Source organism: Nilaparvata lugens, chromosome 11 (genome assembly GCF_014356525.2).
Source record: "Nilaparvata lugens isolate BPH chromosome 11, ASM1435652v1, whole genome shotgun sequence".
NCBI lineage: Eukaryota > Metazoa > Arthropoda > Insecta > Hemiptera > Delphacidae > Nilaparvata > Nilaparvata lugens.
The window spans coordinates 25,320,710-25,341,325 of record NC_052514.1 but is presented as its reverse complement, the minus strand read 5'-3'; the positions used below and the strand labels follow the sequence as shown (position 1 = coordinate 25,341,325).

The 20,616-nt window shown below is 34.7% G+C and overlaps 1 protein-coding gene across 2 annotated transcripts in view; it reads left to right on the top strand.

Moving 5' to 3' along the window:
* The window catches only part of LOC111047803, a 138,012-nt gene that overhangs the window by 49,779 nt on the left and 67,617 nt on the right, over positions 1-20,616 (top strand). For both annotated transcript variants that reach the window (XM_039437977.1, XM_039437976.1), the window contains one exon: positions 19,698-19,901. In XM_039437977.1, coding sequence (XP_039293911.1) covers positions 19,722-19,901 — 180 coding nt within the window. In that variant the 5' untranslated portion in view covers positions 19,698-19,721. The remainder of the gene's footprint in view (positions 1-19,697; positions 19,902-20,616) is intronic.

The window sequence follows — 20,616 nt, the reverse complement described above, 5'->3', positions numbered from 1 at the left end:
CAGCTCACTACCAGTTCTGCTGAATAGCTTATGCCGATTAATTCAAAGTGCGGTACGGTAGTATCGTACATCATCATGTTTGATGGATCCAGTCAAATACTAGCAGGATTTCCAATGGATAATTATGTTCTCGCTTTCCAATATTTCAATATGATGATTAAGGCTTGCATGATTTTGATATAGCATGCATGGTTTCTTAGTATTAATAAAGTATCGGTATGACTTATATAGGGTATTGCTTGGTACTGGAAACATTAGCTTTGGGAAAATGCACTGTGTAATTTTATTTAGCGAGCAATGCATCCAAGCGACGTTTTTCAAAAACTTCTAAAGTAAATGAAAAGTGTTCGTCTACATTTATAATATGAACAATTATTTATCAGAAACAAAGCATTATAGTAGCTTCATGCTCTGTACACTCCACTGTTGCTTTATATCAGAGCTTTGTAGCTCTGCAGAACATGATAATGTATGTGTTCATTCTAAAGGAGCGTACAGACTTTCGATCTGCACCGCAATCGAACGTCACTCGAGCAGATCGATTTATGATCGAAGGTGGAGCAAGATTGGAACGCGAGCAGAGTTAACATCTCCCGTAACGTTCATGATCGGAGCGAGTGCGGAGCGTGTTGGAGGCGCGTATATCTGTACGCACCTTAACACGAAACAACTTTGTAGCATCTTTTCTAAAAAAGTTTCAAGTTCATTTTAGGATCTTGAAATATTCATGGTGATTATGACATCATAGTTCACATAATATTGGAATTTTAATATACTTAGTGTATATGCATTTACAATAAACATTTTCTACATTTTTAATTCGATCAGACTGCTGATCGAAGTATAGGAGAAGGTTATCATGAAGTTAGTTTCATGATTGATTTCTCAATTTGGGATAAGCATATCGGGAATAACTCGGATCTACAAACAATTGCATGCAAGCGCAATCCCTCATTTCTATTCACTTCTGCTATTGAATAATTGATTATGTATCAATATTAATTATATAATAATCAATTACAACATCTACTATTATAATTAATTTCAGTAAATAATAATAACGTGAGACTGTATCCTATGAATGAAAATCCTTAGTATAGAAGACCAATATTATTATCAACTGTTACTTTTCTTGAGAGAATTTGAATGTAGCTTTACCGTTGAATTGGAACCAGCTATCATCAATTTCTGAAGATCATTTGGAACAACAAATGAATGAATGGGCGGCTCTCGTCTTCACTATGCTAATTCCACAGGAAAGCGTGACTTGCCGGAAAAGAAGGCATTAATCCATGGCCCATGCTGAGTAGATATAAACAACTCAAAAAGAAAGAGGAGACTGGAGAAAAAGGGAAGAGGAATATGATATGAGAAATGAGAAGGAAAATGAAAGATGAGCTTGAGAGCAATAATGATCAGTAGCCCACAACTGAAACAAGCTTCAAAATCAAAATTTAATTTATAGTCAAATGTAAAATGTAGAAGATCAAGATCGGTTGAGTTACAAAGAATGGTACGATCAAGAAATAAGAGAGAATGACAAAGGAGTTGATAAATGTGAGGAGAGAGAAAAAATATCACAGTTGGAAAAGTTGAATTTGAGATAAAACATGTCACTCACACTGACAAATCATCCAAGCGGAGAGTCTACTCATATAATGATCTACTTTGTTCTTTGTATTCATTAAATAATAAACATGATTTGAATTCAAAATGTGTGAGGAAGAGATGGGAGAGAGTAATACGTATGATTGGGAATTTAACAGAATAAAGAACAAAAAAATGAAAAACAAGATAGTACAAGAAAATATAAGAATGATAGGGAAAACTCAGAACAAGAAGATGTCGATAAGGAAAAGCATGAATATTTTTGTTGATGATTGTCGATTTGAACTCTATAATTGGAGGAAACCGACAACAGTGTTTGAAAAAAATTAAAAAGGATGTTGTTTTATTGCGAGGTACAATGCTGAATAAAAGGGAGAAGAAGTAGAAAAGAAGTCATGGATAATAAGAATTCGAAGTGATGAAAAAGAGAGATGAATAGATGTTGGAGAAATTGCGGATAAAAAGAAGTAGGAATGTGAGGCACGTAATATATCTTCGAGAGAATAAATACGTATGGAATCCTCCACATTTTGCAGTATAACATGTTCCACCAATAATTCGAGTCCAAATTTGAAACTATCATGAAAGCCACAACCAATCAACCACACTCAGTCAGCGCTAATCACATGCTTTCTTCAAACCTTGACCAGGAAAACCGAATTCAAAAACACGATTTGGAACCGAAAAACGGCCAAAAGACACGATCTGAACTGATTCTGGCTGCAGGCGAAATAAGCTGCACGTTTTATTATCCTAATTTCCCGGGTCGAATTTCTGAAAAACGTCAGGAAGTGTATTTTGGGATCCGGTTTTTCAAAATGAGCGTGGAGTTTTATTTTTGATAATGGGTAGGCCTGAAACAATATCCGATTGTATTTGCATGGATACGGTAAAAGTGATACGGTTATCTCGTTTCTTGATACGATAAAGATTTTGTTTCAATTTTATTATGCACTACAGGCCTATAACCGATATAGTTTAAATTAAGTATTCGACCATATTATTTCATAATAAGATTTTGTGTGGATAGGACGGTATCAAGATATAGGCCTATATAATGGATTTCAATGGATAGTGATTTCAGATTCTCCAGTCATATCTCATAAGTCATTACAATCATTTCCATGAAATGATAATCTTGAGGATTTTGATCATGAAAATCGACCATCTATATTCCTAGTCTTGAAAATAACCATCTTATCTAAAACCAATTCTCAATAAGCTGGAATAAATATTCTCCATCTCACGAATGATATTATTGAGAAAAAGTTCAAATTATGTGAATATTGAACAATCATTTCTACATTTTGTTGAGGAAAGTGAACAGTTCATTGAAAATTAACTAGACTGTTATTGAAAGATTGTGGTCTTTCACTGTATGCAAATACAGTTACTCCTTTTAAGGTTCTATAAGATTCATGGTTCTATAGCATGTTCATTTCTTGCATGTACTTAAAACCTCAACATGCCTTGTAATATAAAAAACAGCAATGCTTCGTACTCAACCAATGATGACAGTCTGGAGAGGATGTTACTATACACAGCAATAAATAATGATTAAAAATTGATGATTTAGTAAAACTCTTTCAGCTTCAAACTCTCTGAAACTCGAACTATTGAAATTCGTTACATTGAAATTTCTCTCCGACTGGTTTCTTGGTTTCTCGAAGTGAGAAGGGCTATTAGCCGAATCTCGCGCCGGCAGTTATTCAGGACGGGTTAAGTCGCTCAATCACCGCTCAGCTAACCGCTGATTATCGCCGATAATCACAAGCATCGCCAATCGGTGTCGTTAATCAGCCAAATGTAACCGGTGATTTTCACAGTTACCGATGATTTTAACTGCTTCCTCCCACTATACACTGGGTACTTGCTGTACTGCCAACACTCCCAAATAAAATAATCATGTGAGTCTCTACAGAATATCTATGATATAGGAACTGGAAAGTTTGAGAAATCACGCTTAAGCTCAGAGTTTATACGTCTTGATAACAAATATCGCAAAGTTTATCCTATATCTCTCTGAATATTTGACGTATGTAAGTGAGTGAACGAATAAATTCGAGTAGAGCAAAAATCAATATTTATAATAATTATTGAACATTTTTCAATAACAGAATCAATCAATTTTTGAGTTTTTAAAAATTGTTGACAATCTATGAATCATAAACTCAGTTCATAAACTGGGAGAAACTGGAAAACTTTTGAACCTAATGGTGGAGGAACTGAAGTTGAATGAAACATCCAACTCAATAATCAATGACTATAAAATTAAAAAAATGGGCAGTTATTTGATACAGAAAGTAATACAGCTCCCTTACTATAATGACATCCGATAGAAAAAATCATTAAGATAAGTAAAGTATGAACAAACACATATCTTTAGCTCATGATCTCAATACAGTTTTCCCCAACAGACTATACCTATAGGGAATCGGTAATGGATGAAGTATGTTTGTGGTTATTGGAATGTTTTGTGACGTGAATGAAGTGGCTGCATGGAATTCGTGTAGCAGGGGGCTTGTCCACTGGTTGTACAGTCTTCAACATCATCTATACCTATTTATATGACTTATAAGCGCTATAAAGCTAGCAAATCTCTATCTATATATCGGTTGAGTTATAACATTCGCGATCTACAGCCGTTTTATACCTATTTATACAAACACTAAATGCTGTCAAACGTGCAAATCTATATCTATATCGGTTGGACTATATTGGCGAAGAAGGTCATGGTCACAGTAAATAGGTGTCTCTCTATTCAGGAGAGTACAACAATAAGAATGGGCGCGAGCACTGATTCTTGATTCTTTATTGTCACGAGTGTTGAATGTGCCTGTGCGTTGGAGAGTGGCGCTGAATTGCTTCTTGATTGGAAGGTCACGTCTTACCTGAGCTGAGGTGCCAATTGTTGGTACAGGTGGTCAGTGTTGGATTCGAGAATTCACATTGAATAGAACTTATCAAATCGGTTTGGAATTCAATCCTGGATCACTATACATGAACATACTTCATGATCACAGTTATTGTTTGAAGTATCACAAGAGCAAGTGCTATCAGACCGACGCATTATCCTATAAGCTAGAGCTAACGAAAAGTGTATTGGAGAAAAGTGGTAACTTCACTCCCATTTAATTCACTATTTTTTATCCAAGTTAGCTGTTGTTCAATTCATAAACAAGGGAACAAATGAATAAGTCATTCTATTCTATTCATCGATGAATTCAGTAAGTTATGAATTTACAATTCCCTCGTTGATTGTAAGATTGACTATTTAACCATGAAAAAATTGAAGAGCTTCTTTGATAATTCACACAATATGCTTGAAATGTTATTTTCCATGTTCATACAGCTTTTTGAATGTTAATAACATGATGAGTTGAATAATGAGAGATTAGCTTGAAGAATAGACATTCTATGAGATATATTGAGAAGACGTTCAATATTCATACGAATACTTACGGACCTACGGTAATACAAATGAGCTTTGGATTGAGTCAAGAAGACAAAACGTACCAAGGAAGACGTACAAGCGCCACAGAGGAAAGATAGCATAGTTCCGGACTCATTCAATTACAGTAGGCCTACTCAGATAAATAGTTCCTTGTGTTCAGATTGAACACCTTCAAACTCAGAAAATCTAGTTTCTCAGCATAATCCTTCTGAATTTATTCAGTCCAAACCCAAATACATAACACTCCAACACGAATTAAGTTCGCAATGCTAAACTTGGAAATTGACTCTATTATCTCTGTTTTTATTCAATGTTGCAGCCATTTTCTTGTAACCAGGTGTGGCATTGTTCGGAGACAAATAAATAAGTCGGTAAACACCCGCATAATGTATCGTCCATTTTGCACAATACATCCAAATAAGGCAGAGACAGCCACCAGCCACCAGCCGCCTAAATAAGACACAACCCCGATATGCCGCCATAACTTACGAGATCGTGAGTCGGCTAAAAGGCTACTAGACTATTAAAGTATTGGCAGGGAACTCTATTTTACTCCTTTTTTATTCTTCCACTGTTTCTCATTTTTCACTATTTTCTCTCTTTCTTGATACTTACCTCTTTATTCTCTTAATAGCTTTTCCAAGCAGCTTCTCTCCAACATTTTCCTCTTCTTTCTCATTATCTTTTGTTGCTTCTCTTCTTCCGGATCTCTTCTCCCCTCTTTACTTTTTCTTTCAGTTAACACTCCTTTGTTCTTCTATCTTTTCCTTCTTCAGATCTACTCTTTCAATCTTCTTCACCGCCTCTTCCTCCTCCATCCTAATACTCCACTATTGAGTGATTTGAGATGAGGGTGTCCTATCCACTCACCCTTGATTCCTCTGATCATATTTCCCTTTCTAATATTATTTTCTATTTTTCTCTTGTGAAGAATGATCAATTCTTTGAGTTTCCTTCCTAATCTTCCTCCATATTGACTTCTTCTATTCTGCATTCTTCCCACTTCCTCCTACTCCTTTTCCGTCTTTCTTCTTGCAACTACTGTTTAAACTTACTAATAATTATTCTCTTTTTTTGCAAACCGTTGAGTGTATTCTTCATTCCTCCTACCTCATCTTGACTTCTCCTTGCATTTTTTTATCTTTTCTTGTGAGTCTTTCAACTTCAGTGATGCTATTTCAGTAAGTATTCCTGTTCTTCATATCTTTATCATACTCTCCATATTTCCTTCCACCTCGTAATCCGCTCTTTCTTTTTTAGGTTATTTATATTATTTTTTTCTTCAACTTTCTCTCCCAATCATCTTCTCAAACTGATCTTCTCCACTCTTCTCAATCTATGTGGTACTACAGCCATAAATAGAGTAACTAGATAGTCAATTTAGTTAATCTGTGGTAATTGGAAATGTAAATGAATTTTAGATCATCCATTCTTTTGTGAAACATCTTTTTCTTTCTCTTCACCTCCCTCGATGCGTTTTCCAATACTACTGATACTGTACTTCATTCGCTCTTCTTCAACCTCATATACTTCCTCTTCAACCTATTCACCATCTACCTTTTCCTCTGCAATATATATTTTCCACTTCCAATTGACCATCTTCTTCTTTCAACTCCTCTTCCTCCATTCACATCGACCATTACCATTACTGGGCTACCATACCAAGCCGTTTGATTATTATTACAATAATTACAGGGAGTAGTTACGTGCACTGCCGGTTAGGTTAATAGTAATAATTGTTGTACCTACTATTGCAAGAAGCTGTATTGGTTGATGTTCCAACTCCAATAACTCGAACAATGGTTCACGGTCTTGCAATTCTCGCACATTATTTTCTGTTGTTCCAGTCAGGGTCGTTTCTAGATAACATCTTTCGTTAACTTGTTGTGGAAGCTTTTTAGTGCACCGGTGATTTATAGTTTGAAATAGTGAAGATTGGAATTTTTCCTAGAGGTTATAGTGTTGTGCACTGTTATAGTTCTGAGGTACTATCTGAATAACATTGTTCCAGGTTTCAGTGTTTAAGAAACAAATCCAATAAATCTCTTCAAGTCACCTATCAATCCATCAAGTACCTATGAATTCACAGAGGTTGATTGAAAAGTCCAGGATCAATATTTTTGTTTACCTCAAATTCCCAAATCATTTCTCACATTGCGTTGCAACCTGAAACGAATGATATTATTTGTAAAGCTTTACAATAGGATTACTTCTCCCCATTGCATGTTACTACTTGAAAAATGGAATCCAATGGAATTATTGATTGGTTTTATCAATCACTATACACTATTCCTATTATCTAGGCCTACTACTTTCATCTTTTATGCAATAATTACGATAATTTCTCCTAATTCACGAACCTTTACGAATAAAATACTAAGCATGTCTAAGCTATTTTATCATACATGTAGGCCTACTAGGCAAACTAGCACATAAGTTTGGAAAATCCAACTATTTTTGTTTCTTGTATCTCAAACAAAACAAAGGTTACTGGTAAGATCTACGCGTAATTTATAGCATGACTCGGCACTAACTACAAGGAAAGGCTGGCTGAAAAGCAGTGAGGCAAAATTGTTTCGGTGATAAATGATTTTGTGACAAGCCGTTCGTTGAAACATTAACCAAACAATTTTGATGATGAGAAGTGAGCCATTCTTCTTCAACATATATTAATAATGTACGTCTCTAGTTTGGATGGACTTGGACAGGAAGGTCGAACATAATTACAACATTAACATATCATGCTCACGTAAGCAACAATTGTTCGTCACTCAACTATCATGCATGTTCATCTCTCTCACATCTACTGTCTCTCTTTTTCTCTCTCTTGCAATGAAACTTTTCACAATCTGATTAGGAGCGAAGGTTACTTTTGACGTCATTCAAACTAGATACTTTGAAGAGTCCTGAATGGGCTGAGATTCAACTGCAATTTGATTGAATTTGTTAACTTCAAACATTATTAGTGTGGGGTCACTCAGTGATTCAAATTGGATTAAGGTTATCAGTAACAAGTGTAATTGACAACTTCATTTCAGCATTATTATCAAATCAAATCGGAATCTTAATAATTTGAATCTAAATAGCTCTGTTACTTCTTTAGTTGTCAATATAGTATAGCGATATCAATGGGAACATAAAATTCAATTCGTAACTATAATTTATTTATCCAATCATGCAATTATTTACAAATCATAACAATTATTGGAAAAAATAGATACGGTACATCACAAAAATTTTTGAAATTTATATGTGAAAAATATTCCACAATATATCCATGCACATTCTATACAGTCATTTTCCTTGCATTTTCCTTATTCAAGAGCATTCTGATAATAATATTTAATCGACTTGTTTGAAAAAGAATTAGAACTATAAAAGTTGAAATTGAAATTTACATCGCCGTAAATCTTCAACGAAAATTATGAATGCATACAAAGAAAGAATACATATCCCAATACCATCTCATGCCTCAGTATTTTGTTTGAATCAAACAAGACAGTCAACAAAACGAACGAATCAACTGTTGTACAGAGAAGATAAAATATAAAATAGAATTGAAATTTCAAAAGTAACATTTTTGAAATTGAACTCACGTCTGGGAAAACTCCATTTTTAGTAATAATTAGTAAATTTCAACTTCCAGAAGCTTGGAAAAGGGAAATTAATTCACATACCAATATCATCTCAAGCTTCAGTATTTTGTTCGGACCAAAAAAGATACTGAAGCTAAGAAGTATTTAATCTGAATCCTGCTTCAAGGAAACCCAAGGAATTGATATAATTATCGATGATAATCAATAAGCTTCCCCAATCAACCACAACAATTTCGATAGAATAGAACCTTGGAGCGAATATGAGAACTGAAAAGAATTTTGTTGAAGTAAGAAGAAGGAAAACCGACGAATAACGTATTGATAAGATCAATAATCATCCTGTTCTTCCACTCAGAGGGTGGAGTCTATGAAATTAAAAAATGGACAGACACCTAAAAAATCCCATAAATAAACAATTAGTCGATAATTGGCGGAAATTACTATAGTCGTATTCTATTATAAAGCAAAACAGTGAAGATTATGTACCTGCCACAAGAACAACTATAGAGAGATTATCGTTGGACTGCCAGCATTGGTTTGATGGGGACCATTGAGTCTATCTATAAGGAATGCTGACAGTTTAAAGTGAATCTCACCATACAGTAGTATGGGATAGATAAAATACATAAACGGTGGGGAGAAAAAATCTGATCGTAAATTTTCCATTGAGAAAATTGCTAGTCATGGGGCTGAGAAACAAGATTATTGATATAAAATCATCGCGGCTGCAATCTGACAGATTGACTAATGACTTAATGACAGTGATACGAGTGATACTTGCTATTAAAAAACCGGGTTCTCATGATATGTAGAATGTTACATTCTGAATAAACATTCCTCATTATCTCCATTAGGATTAAACTGCAGAAATAAGTGAAAAAGGAGGCTTATTTCACCTCTCCTCCACCTTTTCCACCTCTTAACCTCCTGCTCTACCTCTACCTTCTTTTCCACCTCTTAACCTCCTGCTCTACCTCTACCTTTACCTTCTCCGTTCTATAGCAGCGAGAAAAGACCGTAGAACGTTTAGAGATCCTGTTCTACAGCACACCAAGTCCAGTAGTTAATTCAAGAACCCCATTAAGATTTAGTAGATACGGTAATAATATTCCCGCTCTGTGGTATTCTAATAAGATTGGAAAGATGAAACAAGCTTTATGTTGCCTACTAACACTCCTAGTAATACTATCAATGTATACTTATACACTATCTGCAAACACCTATTCATAGCCACATGTGATTGTGTAGTTTGCAGCGGTTTCCTTACGCTATCATCTTCGTCACCTCTTCTTTCTTCTTCTCAAATTCTTCCATTATTGTTTGGCTGTTTTATTCCCAAATTATGATCTCCATTTTCTTTTTGTGAATGCCCAATATTATAGTATACTATGTTACAATGTTTACTCAAATCTTTTAAGGCCAGGTTGAGTTCGAGATTCCAAATCAGTCTCTTGTATGTTTTCTATTCTCATTATTCCATTTTCATCTTTTATACTCTTTCACGTATTTCTTATTGAATTCGTCTCCATTTGAATCACTCGCATTATTTCTTTCTTCTCCTAATCACTACTTCAATATTTTATATTTTGTTGTCTAATTATTGCTTTTCAAGATTTTTTGCAAAATAAACTTTTATTACTATTCTTCTCTTCTCACTTCATCTTTTTACTTTCTTCTTCTTCAACTTCTTTTCCCTTCATTCAAAAAATGATGTGTAAGTATCAGTAACCAAATGTAACATGCTACTCGTGTAAGGCTACAAATAGATGGCATACGACAATCATTTCTACAACTACCTATTCATTAATATTTCCTCTGTATGTAGAATATAGTATCCATTCCTATTCAAGTACAAGAATACGACGGCACACAGCATTCTCATGCAAGTTTGAGAATTTATTTTCGTTCTCCACTTTGATCAGATAGCTTAATAGCAGTGTTACTTTTACTATCGATAAATTGTTGGATAAATATTTATTGCATCCACATTGGAGCTATTCAAATTATAATTACCTAACAAGAATTTAATTAAAATAATGATCATTGAATTATGGTTGGTCGCTAATAGTATGTGCTTAGTGTGGAGAATTACATGAGAAGAAAACAATGGAGTGGTAAGTATATTTTCGTATAATAGGAAAATGTTCAATTGATTTTGAAATAATTGGGTAGGCTATACGTTACGGAATGTATACTGTATTCGCATGATGATTGGATTTCCTTATTACAAGTAGTCTTAGTAATAATTGATAAAATTCAGTTACCATATATATCGAAATTTGTTTTTTTCAACTTTCCCCTCTTTCCCCTTCAAAGAAGAAGAGAAAAGATTGAAGAGAAGAAGAAGAGGTTTAAAAGCTTTGTTACACAATCAATAGTAAATTCCTTATGTTCATCACTATCAGTTAAAGTTGTTCCCAACAATGCAACTCAAGTTGCCTATATAGTGATTGTAAATTAGAATTGAATGTGTGTTGTGTTATTGAGCAGAATTTGGCTTCAGTGATATTGGATTAAAGAATTATGAGAAATTTTAGGAAAAGCTTATTGAAAGAAGAATTTTAAAGAGGAATTGAAGTACAGTTAATTCATTCTGAGAGAAGGGGAGGAAACCTATACTCTGTACAAAATTACTTTGGACTTGGGAGGGACATGCGCAGCAGAGAAGGCATACAGAGATAGGGATTCAACGGCGGCGAAGTCACCGTTCTGAACCGGCCAGCATTGTCTAATTTCTAGTTAGTATTCAGGCGCTCATGTTAAACTTGCGGAGTTTCCTCACTGGAAGCATTCAGTCGACTGACTCTAATCGACAAATTGGCAACTGCACTTCTACCTATGACTATCCATCACTGTAATTGGCCGATCTCCCTCCATTTCTCTGCGCCGCATATTCCTCCAAGAAGTAATTTTGTACGGAGTATAGTATATGCCTCCTAACTCTAGGAGCTGTACGATTGGCTCGTGAGCGGTTTTATCAACGTGACGCTTTGAACTGCTAGCATCTGATTGGTCGAAATATAGAATGTTTACCGTCTCACCTCTCAGCCAATCGCGCTACTTGACTTCAAAAGAATGAATCTAAACATTTTTATCACGTTTTCTTAATACCAAAATTGTTTTTTCATTTGCTATTCTTGATATTGAAAGAATCATTGAATCAAAGGCACAGATATTATAATATTTTCCAGGTTACTATTTTTCATTCAATTATAATATTAAGTACAGTCAAGATTGATATGATTTGCAAGAGTCGAAGGCTGTCAATTTCACTTTTTGACAGTAAAGATAATTCTCTCGTTGCTAATTATTACAAGTATTAACAGGAGTTTTACGAAAAAATAACTGAATAATTAGAAAAAGTAAATTTGAAGAGTTTAGCTCTGCGTTATAGCCTACTTAAATCAGGAAATCATGACAGACAAATGATAATTGCATTTGTCATATTTCTTCTATTTTCTCGAAAAATGGTTCTCGAGGCCAAGCAATCCTGAAACTAAGCAAATTCCAGTAGAAAACTTTAGTTGTTCTTTATGAAGCAACAAACTGTGATAAACATGTACAAGTACACGCCGGTAACGCATTCATTGATGTTTATCTCTCAGGGTCTAGCGTATAAATCTCAATTAAGTACATGACGCTACGATCTTGACTCTGAGAAAAATTTCTAGACAAAAACGTTTGAAGGAAAAAGACCGATTACATCATAGAGCAATGTTGGTGCATTTTGAAGGTGCTCATTAGAAGGTTGCACTTCACGTACTGGAAATCGTGACAAATTTCGATTTCATGTGAGTTTGTCTCATTATATTTCGTCGAGCTTCGTACAGTATGTTTGATTTTCAAGTTCAATCGTCTATTGATCGTTGATATTTATCAATCAAGGATTATAAATAGCCTACTGAAAAAAAAGTTCCTATTTACCTCAATTATTAACTCGTAAATTGTCCTATTTCTCATATACGTATCCTTGGTTTTAAACATACTCTCTCGGTAGAGAGAGCAAAACATAAATTTATATTTAGAAGTCAATGACTCACTTTGGGAAGAGTGAAATGAAGTACCCTGTCGTGTATATTCGACTCTACAAATAAGTGTAGAGTTAACTATGTTTCTCATTGTGATAATCCAGTTTTGATTTCATAAAAGACAACATGTTGTGTGAAATGAAAATATAATCTGTTTCTATTTCATCTTGCATTATTTGTCTTTGTTTTATTACCTTCAATCAAGTCGCACTATGAAGCTTATCTACAACCTACGTCAATACCAACTTTCAAGTTGAAATAAAAGACTTTCAACAACAAAATAAACCGACTTTCAAATCAATTCCAGGTCTTCTCACACTCAAAAACTCGATTCATCCATAACTGGTTTGGTTGCTGGTTCCTAACTCGATTAAGAGCAGTATGGTATCAACAGAATGTGGGTGTACATTAGTAGTCAGATTCACATTAATCTGTCAGCATTTGTAGAATAGGAAGCATTGGGAAACTTGACAGTTTGAAGTGAATCTCACTATAGAGGGTCCATCTAGTTTGGAATATTATTTATATCTGTAGATATCTTACAGATACATACAACAGTCGAAGTATATAATACGGTAAAGCATCACTAATCTAACAGGGCATCCAGGTCAGATTGAGCCCCAAGCACTTTGAAATTATTCTCAAAAAACTGACCGATCAACGGAAATTTGAATATGGGCCACATCTTCCAACCACCCTCTTCCTAACATCTCAACGGGTTCGAGGCTTTGTTTTCAATCGAATTTTGTCTTTCTCCATCTCCTCTTTCCTATTCATGCTCCATCCTCCAACTTTCACCCTCTTCTACACCTTCTGATTCTCCTTTGTATTCTCTTGGATTTTCTTAAAAACACTAATTTCAAACATGATGTTACCACAATACTACTACTGATTCTCTTCCATCTTTGTATAGTATATCACTCCTCCCATGTTCCTTTCATACATTTGCCCGTTGTCGTCCAATTCCTTTTTGTCCTGAACTTCCTCTACCCAATAGGCCTACTCTGACTCATTCTAGGCTTACTCCTACTTTTTCAACTAGTTCGCCAACTGCTAAACATCTTCAATCTGCTCCATTTCTTCCACCTCCAGCTCCATTTCTTCCACCTTCTCCTTCTACGTAACTAGTCTTCATATATACTTTATCGTGTTGTTGTTCTCGATTATTTTCACGTTCTAATTCTTGTTCGTCTTCACTATTTCCTCATTCTCTGTTTTGTTCTTACCATTCTCCTTCTTTTTATTATCATTTTACTAATACTTTTTCTTGTTTATTTCTCAGTTTTTATATCTTCTTTCTCTCTTCCTTCATTGCCACCATATAGTTCCAAACTCTCTCGACACCCACAATTTCATTGTTGCAAATACAATAGAACTGTTGGCGACTTAAAGTCATTGTTTGTTATCCATCACGTATTAATATAATGCAGCATCATAATAATTACTATGTTCATACCTCCTCCATCACATCGCCTACAAGCCTTCGAGAGGCTTCAACAACTTATTTTGGGCGGAGAGTTCACTGTATACGATTTTTGCAAAATTCAGGTCTTCACGGATTTTGAACAGAAACCGGATATCCCACTGATCACTCAGTCACAGGTTCATAACTATAATGTTCCAATATGAATATTCCAGAGAACCAGGAATTGCGGAAAATTCTAATCTAAATATTGAAGAAAACCTACTTAATTTCTCCTCATATTCCTGTGCAGTGTGTTCTACTCGTGATTCGAATGATTTTTGTTTGTAGAATACGATTAAATCCATATGAGTGTGGTAGATTGGTAGGTCTGTTCAATGTTGTTGTGGCTAAACTTATTATTAGTATAGTACAAAAATGATAGAATTTTTCTGTCAACTGTAAAAATTCAAACCTATTGGCTACCTGGAATCAATTATTCCTCTTATACTTCATCAATCGAGTCTTCATGACGTGAAAACATACGGACATATATGTTTAAACTGACAAGTACAGCATATTCACGAAATGTCCTTAAAATTAAACCAATGATAGTTATCACAAAATGTGACAGAATGTTTTCATTAAAAAACACAGGGGACCTCTAAACGTAGAGAAATCATGAAATTTGGTTAACTTTATAGTTTTGGGAAAGCAATACTTCCCTTACCTACGGTAGTGGGGCAAGGAAAGTAGAGAAAATTTATATTATATCTCTTTTACTACTGGAGTATTCTATTCAAAAGTGTTAGCTGCTGGTTTTACAACCAACCGATGTGATCTTTTTCAAAAAAGCAACCAATTCACTAGCCTAAGCCCTACTAAGCCCAACAAACTATTGAGCTCAATCATTTCACTATCAATGACGAACTGCAAGTTAATTATCCGTTTTTGAACTATTTTCAACGATGTCAGTGTTGAAAATGGATTTTAAAAATCCGAAAGCGCTTCACATGTGAGTACTAGTTTTAATAACTAATATTAAGAAAATAGACTGTAGTGTCGTTGAAAATAGTTCAAAAACAAGCTATTGAGGTCTACATTAGAGGTGTTGTAAGGAACTGTACTTAAAATAGACAAAAAACAGACGTCCCACCAAGAATCTCAATATGTAGCTCACATCCTTTGATTGCTACCGAAATGAAACCGTTAAACTCTGAGCGACCGGATTATATTACGTGAGAATGGTGGCCGCTTTTATTAATATTAATGACTATTAGAGGAGCAGCGCGTGATATCGAAGAAGATTCGAAAAACACCCAGAATCAATTTCGTCGGTAGCTCCCATTATTCTGGTTATGTATATACATGTATACATTATAAATGTATATGTTCTACAGTGGGATTCACTCTTGTCTGTCAGCTTTTCTTATATACGTAGCGTCGAAGCTTTACATTCAAACAATGCTGGCAGTTTAGAGTAGTAGCCTCTATGAGATTTACGACCGTTAATAGCCAGTAATTTGAAGCCGCGTCATTGAAAATTATTTAATTTCGGATGTGTAAAATTGTTATCAACTATTCAAAAACCAAGCCATAAAAATACAATTATGAGGACCCGAGTCAGTTGACGAGAATCTGAGAGCAGAACACACACAACATGATTGACTTAATCGATTAACATGGTGGACTGGGGAGAGGAGACAAGAGGGAAAATTAGTGGGAGAAAGGGGAAAATAGTGAGAAGAGTGGAGATAAATAATTCTGGTTTGTCCTGTTTTTTGTGTATGTAGTACAGGTTCCATTCTCACTGTCCGTTTCTTGATAGCGTAAGCTTACAACAACTTTGAATAATATCATAAATTATTGTGGCACTACATAAATAACGGATAGCGCCTAGTCAGATTCACTTTAAACTGTCAGCATTGTTTGAATGGGAAGCACTGATGCTATTTAACGGGAACGCTAACAAATTAATTGAAATGATTCCCACCCTAATAGTGGAACACATTAGGTCGACCTACCTCACAACAATTGAATTCCGGAGATTTGTCTAGTCTAGATAATATTAATGGAACAAGTTGAAATCTTGGGGCCATATGCACCTTTCAAGAATTAATGCTGATACATTCTCATATAGGCATGGTCACTTTCAATGTCACGTTTTTAACTCCGGGTTTAAACCAATAGTTTATCTATCTATCTCCGTTTAATCCTATGTGGCGCAAACGGTCCTCAGTTTGATTAGTAAATATGTTCTTCAAGTTTATTGAGTGAATTCTTGAGCATTATTCATTGTACATACGGTACAACCTATTATGATAAATTGTAGTGCCATTTTTCAAAATATATTCCCATTCAGATTATTTTTTAAATAAATGAGACATCTTGTTCTCCCATGTTATTTCTGCTTGTTAGAAATAATTTTCATGTTTGTATTCTACACCAGGAAATCTCATCTGAATCATCCTCCATATCAATTCAACAATAGGGTAGCCAATCAGAGTGTCAACTCGAAAACATGTTGTATTTAAACATTCGAACAACTCCGCCCCCTTGCTTATAAACAGAACAGGGAGAGCGACTATGGACGTCAGGTTGATGTGAAAATTGGTACCAATTGTCATCACGAGACTTTGTTCCTATCATACTTGCTATGATTATTGATAATTACTGGAATTAGGAGGTTATTTCAATAATAGGTTACTGATGAAAAGGTATATTTAATAAATGAGGAATTTCTTTTTTGGAAGATGATCTAGTGTATAGAATATCGTAAAGTATATTGATACCGTTTGAAAAAATATGATCTAATCATCAAACACATCTGGAGGGAAATAATCTTTTAGAATTCAGTTATATATGCTTTAAGCAGAATAAAGAGGGGTATCACGATACGCGAATCAAAGTCGAGTACATTTTGAGAAATGTCAAAATTTTCAGTCTACTTCAATAGGAATAATCGATTACATTTCCATGTGCAATACAATGAGGTTACTTCAGAAATAGCGTTCACCTCAAGGTTGATTGAAATGATCTCCATATTTCTTCAAACCTGATAAAATGGCCAATTTGCATGGAATTTTATTTGAATTCTTTTTGAGAGCCAATATTTGCAAGGAAACTATTTAAAATTTGTGACTGTGCAGCTAATCTGTTGATTAACATGATAATTTTCCTCATAAATTCAAATCATTTTATTCTATAATAGTTATACATTCTATCAGACGACAATAAGTTATTATAATATTCTACAATCTTATCAGTAAACCACCTCTCGCTTTCAGTGATCATAAATCAGTAATACAACTTTCGATTCCAACTCCGTTGAAAGTGAAATGAACACATTCACTAGCTGTAATTATTGCATACACCATCTGCTCGATTCGCCATGATTTGCAAGAATGATCGAGCGCGAAATGGAAAACTAAGCAGTAATCAGGGGGCTAAGTAGTTGGCCGATAACTGAATGACCAAAGGAACGGTTCATCGATAGTGCTCGTTACCCGAGTTCAGGCTTGTTATCATACTATATTCCTCCCATTCACAAAAATATATTATTACTACAACATGAAATTTGCATAGGAATTATTTAGAGTATGTTAAAATTGAATCAATTGGATAAATCATTAATTCTGAGCCGAACATCTTGAGCCAGTTACACACGCCATCCTTATGACCAGATTAAACGGAACTTGACAAGAATCATCTGTTTTACATATCTGTACAATCTAATAGCATTTATAAGGACGGCAAAAAATTTTACGTCCAAGACTCGATGTGTGTGTAGCTAGCCTTACAATACTGAGAAAAATATTGCTCTCCCATAATCATAATACTGTGAAATATTTGTATTGAGTTTAATTTGATTTGATTCCAGTGAACGCATTAAGCTCTCACTTAATGAAATAATTTTTTTCAAAATGAATATAATCAAGAAAAATGAATCTTATTGAAAATGTCATATTAATCTCGTCAAACTTTGGACCATATTCATACCTCAAGGCATGATCTTTAAAACAAGAAATTAATTGTTCATTCCATAATGATGAACTTCTGACATGATTCGGACAACTGTACAATCGGCGAATGAGTTATCCGGCGAAACGTTAGTCACCCCAACAATCATTGCCCACGAATAATCACCGTCTAATGAGCGCACATCGTAATCGAAAAGTGCAAGTTGTGGTCGATTCAAATGAGCAGATAATTTAATGTCGAGACTTCAGGCCTTGTTGGTTTATTGGTATCATGATGGTAATGAGCCGTGACGAGTAATGTCAAGGTGATATACTCATGATAATATTATACTTTCAGGTATTGATGCTTGTGTATCTATATATTTGGAATGATTCCTGTATATTTGGATGGTGGTAGGCTATTCATATTTCCGATGTAATACATCACAAGGAGATGTGTTACAAGATATATACGAGAATATTATAAATTAAGATTTAACAAATATATGTGCCTAGAATAGACATTTGAGACGGTATATACCAGAAGGTGATATACCGTACTGAATTGCAGGTTGTTAATGCGTGAAGAACCTTCAGGCTGGCAAGCCTGTAACTACGATTATGACTGCAATCATAAATCCATGAATGTAAAAAGAGTAACTATTTTCTCTCATAGCATTCTCGAAGCAAATTTATGCTTCAAGAGAGAAATTAAATAAGAGTTTGTATTTATTCGGCATTGTAATGGAACTCTGTTAAAATTATTTCAAAATTTGTCAAGTCGAACAGGGGTTCAGATTTTCCATTTTCTTACATCAGAGCAAACATGAATTCAGATTAAAATATAAAATAACAGTTCTATAAAGCTGCGTACAGACTTGAGCGTCACTAGCACGTGCATTTTCACTTCTGTATCTGTACCTTACTTTTTCTGTAAAAATACAGCTGATGAAGACTGAAATGCGCGTGTTCGTGGCGCTCTGTCTGTAAGCAGCTTATATGACAATAAATTGATCGGAAACTATAAAACTTTAATGCTTTAACGACTTGCTTCTCTTGAACTTCTATTAGTTTGTTTTCGATTGAAGTTCCCCTTCATTCATAATTCAGGTTTAGTGTTGCTTTTTGTTGATTTCTTGCATTACTAATCTGCTGCTCCAAGCAATAATCTTCAAGAAAATAAATTGATCAAATTCTATTAAAACCAAATATATCTACTATTTGAACTCTTTTAAATACTCGATTCTCGTACTTTCAACATTGTCCGTATTCTCTTCATTGATTTCTGTCATCATCATCACCAATATATTCCATATAATGTATTCGTTTTGAGTGTATTTTGATAGACCTTCCCTGTGATTGATCTAATTACAAACTCAATAGGCTGAACAACTATTTGTGAACTATCATTAGTTAGCTCCATTGTTTTCCCCTTCTATAATAGTCATCTCTGTATTATTCTGGATCGCTCTCCCTGCATCCTGTTTTCCTGTATTTTTCCTGCATCGCCCATCACGCTTTCCAGGGTATATCCTCTCATCACATCATGATAATTCCGGGGAATATCCTCTCATCACATCATGATAATGATCTGGTTCAAACCCCATTTCACAAAATCTCCTATCATACTCTTCTGTTTTTCTGTTGCAGCACTCTCGATGAGCCAGCCTCTAGATGGCGGTGAACAGTGACCAACAGATGCACGTGCGATGGCGTCACCACCAACTGGGCCTTCTGTCACATCTGCGTCACATGCTCGTCACAGAACTGTTTGTCGACGTCACACTTTGCTGTCAGGGCAGGCGACTCAAGGCTCATCGTGTCCTGCTATCGGCGTCCAGCCCTTATCTACAGGTATGAAACTTGCATCACTTTTCTGCTAATAGATCCACGCACACTAAAGAACTGTTCATTCACTTATGATCCGTAGAGGCGCATATATCATCATGTGCGTAACATGGAACACATACTGTAAAATATAATAGCTACACAAAAGTTCATTCGTGAATATGAAAGTGATAATTATTTCTAGGCACTAAACATCCGTACAGTCTACAGACGTGAATCAGGGATCAAGCATAAAAATGAAAATAAAATAGTTACTAAGCGTTACCAAATGCTTTATAAACTCTTTATTAAAATATGTTTGATGGTATGAATCTTTTGGGATACATCCGTGGACATATTATCGTGCTTTGCTTCGTCCATTATCTATTACCATTTACCATTGTTGTCAATTGATTCGATAGAAGGATTATTTTATTCTTCTTTCCAAAATACATTACTGCTTGTTCTGAACCTGTAATAGGATTATTTTGAATAAATTATCAACTATCTATTCATTCATCAATCAATAACTAATCATTGAAATGATTGAGATAGAAGCAGCAATGTTTGAAGAGAGAATCAAATCACTGCGGAATTTTGATAAATCAAGACTTCTTTAATGTGGATCTCTCGATAAGTTTAACTTTTTTCTGAAATTTGTGAAGAACTCGACCTACCTATGATTTGAAAAATAAATATCAATTGAAGTCAGTTCCCCTTGATAATTTGAAGTTTGAGAATT